Raw genomic sequence first — 12,650 nt, 5'->3', positions numbered from 1 at the left:
GGCACTGTAAGAGTCTCCCCCCGAGTACCTCTTTGTTGCTCAGATGTGGCCCTCTCTCTCTCTCTCTCTAACTGAGCCACCTTGGCAGGTGAACTCGCTGCCCTCCCCCCTACGTGGCACCTTACTCCCAGGGGTGTAAATCTCCCTGGCAATGCAGGATATGACTCTCGGGGATGAATCTGGACCTGGCATTGTGGGATTGAGAACATCTTCTTGACCAAAAGGGGGATGCAAAATGAGACGAAATAGTTTCAGTGGCTGAGAGATTTCAAATGGAGTCGAGAGGTCACTCTGGTGAACATTCTTATGTACTATATAGATAACACCTCTTAGGTTTTAATGTATTGAAATAGCTAGAAGTAAATACCTGAAACTATCAAACTCCAACCTAGTAGTCTGGACTCCTGAAGACGATTGTATAATAATGTAGATTACCAGGTGTGACAGTGTGATTGTGAAAGCCTTGTGGATCACACTCCCTTTATCCATTGTATGGATGGATGAGTAGAAAAATGAGGACAAAAACTAAATGACAAATAGGGTGGGATGAGGGGGATGGTTTGGGTGTTCTTTTTTACTTTTATTTTTTATTCTTATTCTGATTCTTTCTGATGTAAGGAAAATGTTCAGAAATAGATTGTGGTGATGAATGCATAACTATATGATCGTACTGTCAACAGTTGATTGTATACCATGGATGATTATATGGTATATAAATATATTTCAATAAAACTCAATTTCATTTTAAAAAAAATTCTTTAGCACCTAGGAAATGGAATCAACTGGACTAGGTGACTAGATATGGAGTAGAGGAAGGAGCTCAAGAGGACTGACTCAGGTTTCTGGCTTGGAGTGCCATTACTAAATAGGGAACAGAAGTGGAGGAACAGGTTTGGGAGGGCATCCTTGCACAGGGCTTGCTACCGTATTTTTATAGGGATATGCACCACTGATTCCCAGACCAAACTCCTGTATCTTTTTTGTACACTGCAGTATGTAAAATGATATTTTTAATATCACTTCATGAAAGTGATTGATCCTTGTTTAGTAAATTCAGTCAAATCAGGTTATGCTGCCATAACCTGAATTTATGACTTGCATCTGAAAGATTATAATTTAGCATGAATTCCTTAATATAGAAAAATTTAGTGATCTTTTGCTACAGTTAACTTTATAAAACAGTCTACTTACTGCTTAATTTTTTGAAATTATTTGTATAATGGCTAAGAAACAATATGTAAATACCTATCTTAGATCTTTTATTCATTAGTCTAAAAATAATTTCATAATCAATATATGACCAAGTTTCTAAAAATAAAGTTCACTAAAAGAACTTTTTTTGGGTATGTGCAAAATAAGTATAAGGAAGGATGAAAAAAAGCCACAAAATAAAGTCAACTAGTAGGTACAGAAAAGAGAGGAGAAGAAAAGAATATATAGGATAGTTACGTAAAAATGAAGTCTGACATTGGTGGATTTATTTCTCCTTCCTGCTGTTAAGTGATAATGATAAGAGAAGAATTAGCTGTTGTTATCTCTTGGGGAGTTAAACCTCCTTTTGCACTAAAGTTCTTTCAGAGCCTTTGTAGTTTTGAATACATAAATTCATGGCTGTCTCTAGATTTTATTAAGGTATATTTACTTATCCTGCATTATTTATTGTCATTCTTCACCTAGTATTGTTTACATGCTTAAAATTATCTGATCCTTATTCTAGCAGGTACATTATATTCAATAGTCTTTTTCTCCCTTGTGTTCTATATAGACTGAATTTTCTATTACTCTGAGTATTTGTAAGTTTAAAAGTACTTTACAACCTATTTTTTTTCTTTTTTTTTTTTTTTTCCTTAGGCACTACAAGGGCTCCCAGGGATGGGGAAGTACCAGGGGTGGACTATAATTTCATTTCTGTTGAACAATTCAAAGCACTGGAAGAGAGTGGAGCATTGTTAGAAAGTGGAACATATGATGGTATGTCCCCAAATATCGCCGACAAAACAAAACAAAACAAAAACCAAAAAACCCAGAAAACTATCTGAATGACTGGAATTATTTCAGAGAAGATTTGATCAGTAAAGTACCATGGTTTTTATTATTTTTTTAAATGTTTTTTTCTGTCAGCCTTTGGGAAAATTTTCTTTTGATTAGGAGATTCATAATTTTCTAATGTAAGAGGGGTTTAGACAATAAGCAAAAGCATTCCATTATATAATAAAGTTAATTTTAAACAATCTACTAAAAATTCAAGCTGATGAGTTTGCATATTTATAGTAATTAACATTCGTCATATGAACTCAGCAAGTATTTGTTGGCAGCTTCTGTTTGTTCAGCAGTGTGATGGGCCCCTGTAAGATAAAAAAGCAGTTTACTTCTCTTACCAGTAAAATATCATTTCTGTATATGTGTGTGTTTTTAAAGTGAGGTGGACAGGACATGTTTTCTATTGGCAACAGTTAATAACTTACTTTCCTGAATCTCAATCTCAGTTTGGTCATAAAATGTGAGACTACTAAAAGGGATTAGAAATATTGTTTTAAAAAAACTGAATTTCCTGGAATTGCTAGTTATTGTTGCATTCTAAAGATTATGGTCATTCTGAAATGGAGCCATAGTTGCTCTGTAGATTGGGAAACAATGAAGACATTTTAATGCAGTTGGGAATCCAAAATTTGTATACTTTAAAAAAATCTATATGTACCTTGACTGTTTTGACAAAAAGATAATTTAGATGGGGGGGGCAACAAAATAAAAAAAAAAATAGAATATTTGGTTTTCTTTTCATATTTATGATTCATCTACCTACTTGATTTCAGGAAATAAAGATTTGGAATCAACTTCAATTTTTAAATGATTCTATGTCAAATTCTTTTTTTTTTCTTATCTCATATACTCCACTGGCAAGTTCGTCAACTCCTATAGCATCCTATACTTCTTCATCATTGCCTTATCATAGTATTATAATTGCCTGATTATAGGTTCTGTGAAGGCAGTGATCATGTCATTCTTTTTTTTTCTTTTTTTTCATTTTTATTGAGATTGTTCAGATACCATACAATTATCCAAAGATCCAAAGTGTACAATCACTTGCCCCTGGGTACCCTCATACAGCTGTGCATCCATCACACTTAATTTTTGTTCAATTTTTAAAAACTTTTCATTACTCCAGACAAGAAATAAAGTGAAAGATGAAAAAAAGGAAAGGAAACTAATCCTCCCCTATCCCTAACCAACCCCCCTCAATTGTTGACTCGTAGTGTTGGTATAGTACATTTGTTACTGTTTATGAAAAAATGTTGAAATACTACTAACTGTAGTATATAGTTTGTAATAGGTATATAGTTCTTCCCTATATGCCCCTCTATTATTAACTTCTAATTGTATTGTCATACATTTGTTCTGGTTCATGGAAGCGATTTCTAGTATTTGTACAGCTAACTATGGACATTGCTCACCATAGGATTCAGTTTTATACATCCCCGTCTTTTGACCTCCAACTTTCCTTCTGGTGACATATATGACTCTGAGCTTCCCCTTTCCACCTCATTCACACACCATTCGGCGCTGTTAGTTATTCTCACATCTTGCTACCAACACCCCTGTTCATTTCTAAACATTTAAGTTCATCCTAATTGAACATTCTGCTCATACTAAGCAACCACTCCCCATTCTTAAGCCTCGTCCTGTATCTTGGTACCTTATATTTCATGTCTATGAGTTTACATATTATAATTAGTTCTATCAGTGAGACCCTGCAATAATTGTCCTTATGTGTCTGGCTTATTTCACTCAGTATATTGCCCTCAAGGTTTTGTCATCAACCCATTTTTTTTTAAATATGGTTTTGTTCACTCACCATACATTCCATCCCAAGTAAATAATCGATGGTTCTCTGCATGGTCATACATTTATGTGTTCACCACCTTCACCACTATCTATATAAGGGCATCTACATTTCTTCCACAAGGCAGGAGGGAGAGTCAAAGAAGGTAGAGAGGCAAAAGAAAGAGGAAAAAAAAATGACAGCTAGGAAGCAGCAAAAGGAAAAATAACCTTAAATCAAAGTAGAATAAAGAATCAGACAATACCACCAATGTCAAGTGTCTAACATGTCTCCCCTATCCCCCCCTCTTATCTGCATTTACCTTGGTATATCACCTTTGTTACATTAAAGGAAGCATAATACAATGATTCTATTAGTTACAGTCTCCAGTTTATGCTGATTGCATCCCTCCCCCAATGCCTCCCCATTTTTAACACCTTGCAAGGTTGACGTTTGCTTGTTCTCCCTCGTAAAAGAACATATTTGTACATTTCATCACAATTGTTGAATACTCTAGATTTCACCAAGTTACACAGTCCCAGTCTTTATCTTTCCTCCTTTCTTGTGGTGTCTCACATGCTCCCCACCTTCCTCTCTCAACCGTATTCATAGTTACCTTTGTTCAGTGTACTTACATTGTTGTGCTACCATCTCCCAAAATTGTGTTCCAAACCACGCACTCCTGTCTTCTGTCACCCTGTAGTGCTCCCTTTAGTATTTCCTGTAGGGCAGGTGTCTTGTTCACAAAGTCTCTCATTGTCTGTCTGTCAGAAAATATTTTGAGCTCTCCCTCATATTTGAAGGACAGCTTTGCTGGATATAGGATTCTTGGTTGGCGGTTTTTCTCTTTCAGTATCTTAAATATATCACACCACTTCCTTCTTGCCTCCATGGTTTCTGCTGAGAGACCTGCACATAGTCTTATTAAGCTTCCTTTGTATGTAATGGATCGCTTTTCTCTTGCTGCTTTCAGGATTCTCTCTTTGTCTTTGACATTTGATAATCTGATTATTAAGTGTCTTGGCGTATGCCTATTCATATCTCTTCTGTTTGGAGTACGCTGCGCTTCTTGGATCTGTGATTTTATGTCTTTCATAAGAGATGGGAAATTTTCATTAATTATTTCCTGTATTATTGCTTCTGCCCCCTTTCCCTTCTCTTCTCCTTCTGGGACACCAATGATACATACATTATTGTACTTTGTTTCATCCTTGAGTTCCCGGAGACGTTGCTCATATTTTTTCATTTTTTTCTCCCTCTGCTCCTTTGCGTGTAGGCTTTCAGGTGTTTTGTTCTCCAGTTCCTGAGTGTTTTCTTCTGCCTCTTGAGATCTGCTGTTGTATGTTTCCATTGTGTCTTTCATCTCTTGTGTTGTGCCTTTCATTTCTATAGATTTTACTAGTTGTTTTTTTGAACTTTTGATTTCTGCTGTATATATGCCCAGTGTTTCCTTTACAGCCTCTGTCTCTTTTGCTATATCTTCTCTAAACTTTTTGAATTGATTTAGCATTAGTTGTTTAAATTCCTGTATCTCAGTTGAAGTGTAAGTTTGTTCCTTTGACTGGGCCATGCCTTTGTTTTTCTTAGTGTAGGTTGTAATTTTCTGTTGTCTAGGCATGGTTTCCTTGGTTATCCAAATCAGGTTGTCCCAGACCAGAACAGGCTCAGGTCCCAGAGGGAAGAAATATTCAGTATCTGGTTTCCCTGCCGGTGTCATGTCATTCTTCTTTGATATTATCTTTAGTGCCTGGGTTTTAGTAAATATTTAACTTTGTTTTAGCATATCCAGATACTTATTTGTGTCCTATCCAAAGAGTAATTCTGTATCTTTTCTCTCTTTAGTGGCACCACGAGCTCAAAAAAGTCATTTACTTCCTCTTTTTTCTCACGGTCCCATTCAGCTACCATGTCTAGTCATTTCTTCTTTTGTAGGAGCTTTCACAATGCCCTTCTTTGCACTTTTGCCACCTCACTGTAGGCCCCCTGCACAAGCTCTTGCAGTTGATTTCATTTGTTCTAATTTCTTCCCTCCATCCAATCCACCCTGCCCATTGCTACCATGTTAGTGTTTTTCAAGTGCAGCTCTGAACATCTGATCATGTCCCTCTCCTATTCAGAATCTTAAGTGATTTCCTTTTTCCTACAGACTTTGACTGAACTACCCTTTTTGGGCTTAGCTCCCACTACTCATTAATTAATTAATTAATTAATTTGATCCTTTTTTCATTCATTCAACAACCATTTATTAAGTACCTGCTATGCTCAAGTCAGTAAAAGAGAAACTAAGGAGACTGTGATGAGAAAGATTGATATGATCCTGCCTTCATAACTCTAACATTTTAATGGTGGAGACAGTAAACAAACAAACAAAACTACAAATAGAGATAAATGTTATGAAAGAAACAAAACCAAGGAATTTAAAGAAAATAGTAGGAAGATCTTCTTTCGATATGATAGCCACTGAAGACTTCTCAAAGAATAGTTGACAAGAAATGATAGCTACTTGTATTTGATTTTATGTTTATGCAAAAACCTACTCTCATTCACCTCCTTGCATAGGCAACCATTCTGATGTATTCAATGTGTATCTTTTTGTTTGTATGTGTTCTTATAAAATGAGTATTGTGTATTGTGTTGCCGATGTTTATTTGCATTTTTACTGTGTTCTATATGTCATTCGGTTTTTTACTGTTTTCATTTGTTCATCCATGTTACTGTATTGTATTTACATGTATTGTGTTTAATTGCTGCTCAGTACTCCATGTGGTGAATCCACTACATTTTCCTTATCCATCTTTCTGGGGATGGACACCTAGACTATCTCCAATTCCCCAACACTACTGATAAAGCTGCAACAAACATTTTTGTGTATGTTGTCTTATAGACCTATGTGAGAATTTCCATGGAAAATATATTCAACAGCAGAACTGTTCGGTCTTAGGGTATACATGTCCTTAATCTGCTGAAGCAGTGTTAGATAGCTCTTCATTCTACATTCCCACCAGCAGTGCATGAGGGTTTCTGTAGTGGCTATAATATGGCCCCATATCCTCATCAACACTTTTCATTATCTGGCATTATAATTTTGCCAATATAATAGTTGTAGAAGTGTTATCTCATTTTAATTTTAGTTTCTCTGATTGCCAGAGAATTTGAGTATCTTTTTCTATGTTTGTTAGTCTTTTGGACTTATACAAATTCTCTATCCATATCCTTCACCTTTTTAAAAATAGGATTTCTGTCTATTCTGGTTTGCAAATGTTCCATAGATACTTAGGTATTTATTAAGATATTAATCCCTTATTAGATGTAAACTTTTCAGATATTTTCTCCCATTCTACCACCTAATAACCTTGCTCTGTGTTTCTTCATTGAACAGAAAACCTTAACTTTTTATTTATCAAATTTCTCACTATTTTCCTTAAGATTTGTGCTTTTGAAGTTTTGTTTAAGAAGTCCTTCTCTGCCCTTAGATCACTAAGATATTCCCCTACATTTTCTCCTAATAAGTATAAGAGCTTGGTATATGACAAAGTGGCATATTGCATATATGAATTACTGTGTGTTAAACTTCAGTCATTATCATGGAAATATAAATTAAAACAGCAATAATATACCATTTCACATCCATCAGATTGACAAGAATTTAAAAGTCTCGTAATTGTGTGAAATGGAAACTCCCATATGCTTCTGGTGAGAGTTAAAAATGATACAACCCCTTTGGAGAGCATTTTTGCATTAACTAGTAAACTTGCAGGTGCACATAACTCTCTGACCCAGCAGTTCCCTCTCTAACTATTTACTCTAGAGAAACCCTTGCCCATGTGCATTTGTGGACATGTACAGAATATTCATTACAGTGCTGTTTGAGACAGTAAGAGAATGGAAATAACTCTCCTTTAGTAGAGGAATGAATAAAATACATTTTGATTTGTTCATTAAAAACGGACTATTATATAGCAGTTGAATGAACTAGATCTACATGTTTCAAAATGAATAAGACATAAATATAATTATGTAAAATGCAAGTTGCAAAAGGATATGTACAGGATGATACTGTTTATGAAAGATATATGAAATGTTATGAAGTCACTTTATGAAGCCTTTATGAAAACAATGGTGCAATATGTTATGGATGCATATAGATGTTTACAACGTACAGGAGAATGACCACCACCTTCAGGGTAGTGGTCATTTCAGGGAGGGAGTGGGAAGGATAGGGATGAGGAGATAGGCTTTAATTTTGTATGTGAACATATATGTATGTCCTTTTTAAAAAAAAAAAAATAAGATCTGAAAGAAATCTGGCAAAAGTTAGTATCTTAAGGATTTGTATATAAATCAATATTTCTAATATTATCGCCTGTAAATTTGTATATGTTTAAAATATTTAATAATTGGTAGTTCTGTGAAAATTAAAAAGCCTTCAGAAAAGAAAAAATCTCCAAAATAGTTCCAAATAGATGAAAAATGTTTTTTTTTATTTGTTTTTGTTTTTTGTTTGTTTTTTATTTTTTTATAATAAGTGTAGTCAAGGTTTATAAACCTTGGAATATTGTACCTTGCTGTATCTGAGAGCTTGACATTTATCAACAACTCAAGAAAAGTAGATCTAATTTATTTATAGAGAATGCTTCTTTTCTTTCTTAATATAAGCCCAATTTTTTTTTCATAAAATTTAAAATTTTGCCAGAATTTATTAGGAAGTCCTAAAATCTTATTGATGGTTATAGATGATTAAGAATTCCCATAAATTATATTTCTAGTGTATCTAGTAATACTATTACCTGTCTCTTAAAAGTGGACCTTTAATTACTATCATGGTAAACCAGATTCTTTTGATTGTGTGATTATTGGGCATAATGTATAAAAAATTGAGATCCTAGAACATCCTGTTCACCAACCAAACCTCTATTTGAAGTATTTTTGTGCCCTCTGCCCCAGAGAAGTAACTGAGTTTTTCATTGGTTCCTTTTTTTTCTTACATACCAGAAAGTTTGCAGAGATTCTCTTAGTCTGTTTTAATAAGAATTTTGCATCCATTTGAAAGGAATAACTCCATTTCAAACATGGCTTTGGAAGCAAGGGAGAAGTTGAGTTGGGAAAGGCAGAATGTAGTTATAAACATTGTCTTGTCTTAATAGTTTAATGACAATTACTGCTGAAAGTCAAATTTCTAAATAATAATATTAACCTTAATGCTTTCTCCTCAAAGCATGCATAGTTATTTCTAGATTTGCCTCAGAGTTATGATGAACAACTTTTTATCACCTAGGAAAAAAATCTGTTATCAACCTCAATAATTTACCTTATGTGAATGAGCATCCTAATCTCTTTTTAGTAATTTGATTTGAAGATATGATTTTTAAAAAATAGATCATGATTATTTTACTCCTGAACCATATTTATCTTTCTGTAACATTAGAGTAATGATTGATACAAGATCAAAACTAGCCGGAGCTACCAGTGGTTAATATCGCTAGATATGTTGAGCATTTTTCCATTGTATTTGGCTGCCTAATATGACCTATTAGACAAATTGAAATATTCATTTTTGTTCTTTTTTGGATCATTTATTTTTACTGCAAAAACTACTGATTCTCAAGACTTAATATATTAAAATATTTCTTGTTTACTTGACAGTAAACAAATATTGAATTATGCTAGTAATGGCTGTTTAATAAATTGTCAGATCAAATAATATAATGGGAATGTGCAGAAAAAACTTTTCAAAATCACTTTTACAATAAACAGCCTATATTTCAGCACAGACTAGTTAGTTCTTAGCTTTATCCTGCCTGCATATTTCCTCATTTTACCAAAATAGTTCATGATGCTACACTTTAGAAAAAATTAAGTTAATTTTCTCCTTTACTCCCACCTTTTATGCCAGTTAGTCTTACTTGAGAGCATTGATGCATTTAAATTCCCATAAAGGAAACAAATTAGGCCTTGGTTCAGATGTAAAGTAAGCTGTGTAGGAATAAATAGTCTGCATACATTTGGTCAACTTCCTGATTTTAGTACAAATAGTATTAAGATGTTAGATAATGTTGGATAATGTATGGGGACGGGCACTTGAATAATTAGTTCTTGCCTCTTTTTCTGCTTCCCACCCTGCCTTCCTTTAAGAAGTAATGTTTCCTTTTGGCCAGTCATGGATGTTCAACAACTTCAGTGTAAGAAATCAGGGTGAGGAGATATGCTTGGTAAAGGGAATGTTGCTTTGACCCAACTCCTCCTTAGTTCTTTCAGCTGCTGCTATTTTATCCACTTCAGGAAACTTCTATGGAACTCCCAAGCCTCCAGCAGAACCCAGCCCTTTCCAGCCAGATCCTGTTGATCAAGTCCTCTTTGATAATGAGTTTGACACAGAATCCCAAAGAAAACGAACTACGTCTGTCAGCAAGATGGAAAGAATGGACAGTTCTCTTCCCGAAGAGGAAGAAGAGGAGGACAAGGAAGCTGTCAATGGCAGTGGAAATGCAGGTTTGTAAATAAATGAACGACTTCTAATTGATATTTTTCTAGGTTGACTTTACCATGATATTGAATTAGAAGTAGTAAATTTTTTCATAAGGCATGTAAAGAGCAAGTGATGGGATTCTAATTTTGTCAGAGAGTTGTAAGTGGAACAAAGACCATCCTATTAGCTAAAGTGAGTTGCCCAAATTGGCAATTTTGATAAATAAGTAACTAGCTACTATTAGTAATAACATAATATGTCATTACCTTGCTGCCTGAAAGATATTTGAGATTCGTTTCTGATCCTGAGCTATGAGAATCTTGTTAGCCCAACTCCTACCTTACAGGATATGAGGAAAGTTTGAATGTTTTAGGATATAGCCTTCAACCAAAACAAAGCACAGAGGGTTTAGAAAAATGCCAGTAAAAATTATCTGAGAGCTTTGTTGAAAATATTTTGAATTTAAATTCTGAGTCCACTCAAAGAAAATTTCCAAATTTGAGCCCTGTATTTTTCACTAAATGTAAAACGAACTGAATTTTGGTGTTGGAGAATCTTTTGCTTTTGAGTACCCCTAAATAATGTGATTCCTTAGGAGATTCTTACACATGTAACTGAGAATATAAGTATAAGAAACCTTAGAATCACAGCAGAACTAATTTCAGTGCCTTTTATTGTTATAATTCCATTCAAAACACTAGAATGTAAGCTTCATAAGGGCTGCACTTTTGCTAGTTTTTTTCATTGCTGTATCCCTAGCACCAAAAAGAGTGCCTGACACATGGTAGGAACTAAAAAATTATTTTGTTGGTGTCCAATAAATGAATTCAATCATATCCCCAAATTTGCAGAATCTGTTACCTTATAATTTTCCCAAAGCACCCTTCTCTTTTCTTTCATCAGTTATTAAAATATGTTACATGTATTTTATTTGTTGGTTTATTGTTTGTGACCCTTCTCCAGACTTTGAGTTCTATTTTATAATCTTCACACTTCGCATAGTCTTGCCACATAGTGTGTTAAACATAATTTAAATGAATTACCCTAATATGTTTGAATGTAAAGATTGAAAATAGGTTTTAAAAGGGTTTGATTAACTCACAGCTTGTTCTTTAGGGATTATTAAGGGAAATCATGTCTTGAAGCCTTTTGATGCTAATGACAGCTTTGCTGTTAAGTCTGTTAACATTTTAAAATGCAGAAAACTGGGATTAGAGATCATGAATCTTTCTTAATATGGGAGTTTATATTGTCTTAATTTGAAGGAAAAGAAAATGTTCTTTTTAAATTTTCTAATGCAAAGTCTTTCAATGGTCACTGTTCCCTTAGAGATAAACCTGCCTGTAATCCTTATATTTTATGTTTGTGATGTAAGCCAGTTGCTCAACCAAAAGTATTCCACACTTTTTTTTTTTTTAATACACAGTAGTGGTTTTATTGATAAGGGAAAACATGAAGAACAGGAAGTTACTTTACTCACTGTTAAGTGACTAAGACTTTCATAAATTTTGATAACCATTTTGGTGGAATATTTGTATATTCACCTATCAAACACCTTAAGCAAACTGTTAGCATTTTGACAAGTCCAATTCTAAGAAGCTCTTCTTAAAAAATCAAACATGAATGCAAAGATTTGTCTATGAGAATATGTGGCATAAAATTGTCTATGGAATCAGAAAAAATAGGAAAAAAGTTTTATGTCTAATAATGGGTGATTAGTTCAATAAATAGTAGGTCACACATTCAACAGAATATAATGTGAGTATTAAAGTAATGCTATAAAACTAATATTTAACAACATAAGGAGAGGCTCATTATATGCTGTTAGAAAAACCAAGTTATGAAATAATGTAAGAATAAAATCCCACTTTGAATATTTATCTCTGAAGGATATTCACCAATAAAAGGTATTTGGTAGTAAAGGCTATATACCAATGTGGCAACAATAGATATTTCTAAGTGTATCAAATAGCTCTTTTTTACTCTTCACTTATCTATAGTTTCTACTTTTTCTTGAAAGAAAAAAATCTTGCTTTTGTTTGTTTATTTTTTAAATGCAATTTTGTTGAGATATATTCATCTACCAGATCATCATTCAAAGTGTACAATCAGGAGTTCACAGTATCATCATATAGTTTTGCATTTATCACCACAGTCAATTTTTGAACATTTTCGTTACTCCAAAAAATAAAAATAAAAAGGAACACCCAAAACATCCCATACACCTTATCTCTCCCTATTATTTATTTATTTTTTGTCTTTATTTTCTTACTCATTTGTTCATACACTGGATAAAGGGAGTGTCAGCCACAAGGTTTTTATAATTACAGAGTCACACTGTAAAAACAATACAGTTATACAATC

The 12,650-nt window shown here is 33.8% G+C and overlaps 1 protein-coding gene across 4 annotated transcripts in view; it reads left to right on the top strand.

Annotated features, from left to right (window-relative positions):
* MAGI3 (membrane associated guanylate kinase, WW and PDZ domain containing 3) overlaps nucleotides 1-12,650 on the top strand; it is a 294,015-nt gene that overhangs the window by 198,206 nt on the left and 83,159 nt on the right. For all 4 annotated transcript variants that reach the window (XM_037826333.1, XM_037826332.1, XM_037826335.1 and 1 more), the window contains exons 3-4: nucleotides 1,852-1,971; nucleotides 10,100-10,309. In XM_037826333.1, the coding sequence (XP_037682261.1) occupies nucleotides 1,852-1,971; nucleotides 10,100-10,309 (330 nt within the window). The remainder of the gene's footprint in view (nucleotides 1-1,851; nucleotides 1,972-10,099; nucleotides 10,310-12,650) is intronic.

This window comes from Choloepus didactylus, chromosome 2, assembly GCF_015220235.1.
Source record: "Choloepus didactylus isolate mChoDid1 chromosome 2, mChoDid1.pri, whole genome shotgun sequence".
Taxonomy (NCBI): domain Eukaryota; kingdom Metazoa; phylum Chordata; class Mammalia; order Pilosa; family Megalonychidae; genus Choloepus; species Choloepus didactylus.
The sequence above is the reverse complement of the archived record's forward strand: the minus strand, read 5'-3'. Positions and strand labels throughout refer to the sequence as shown.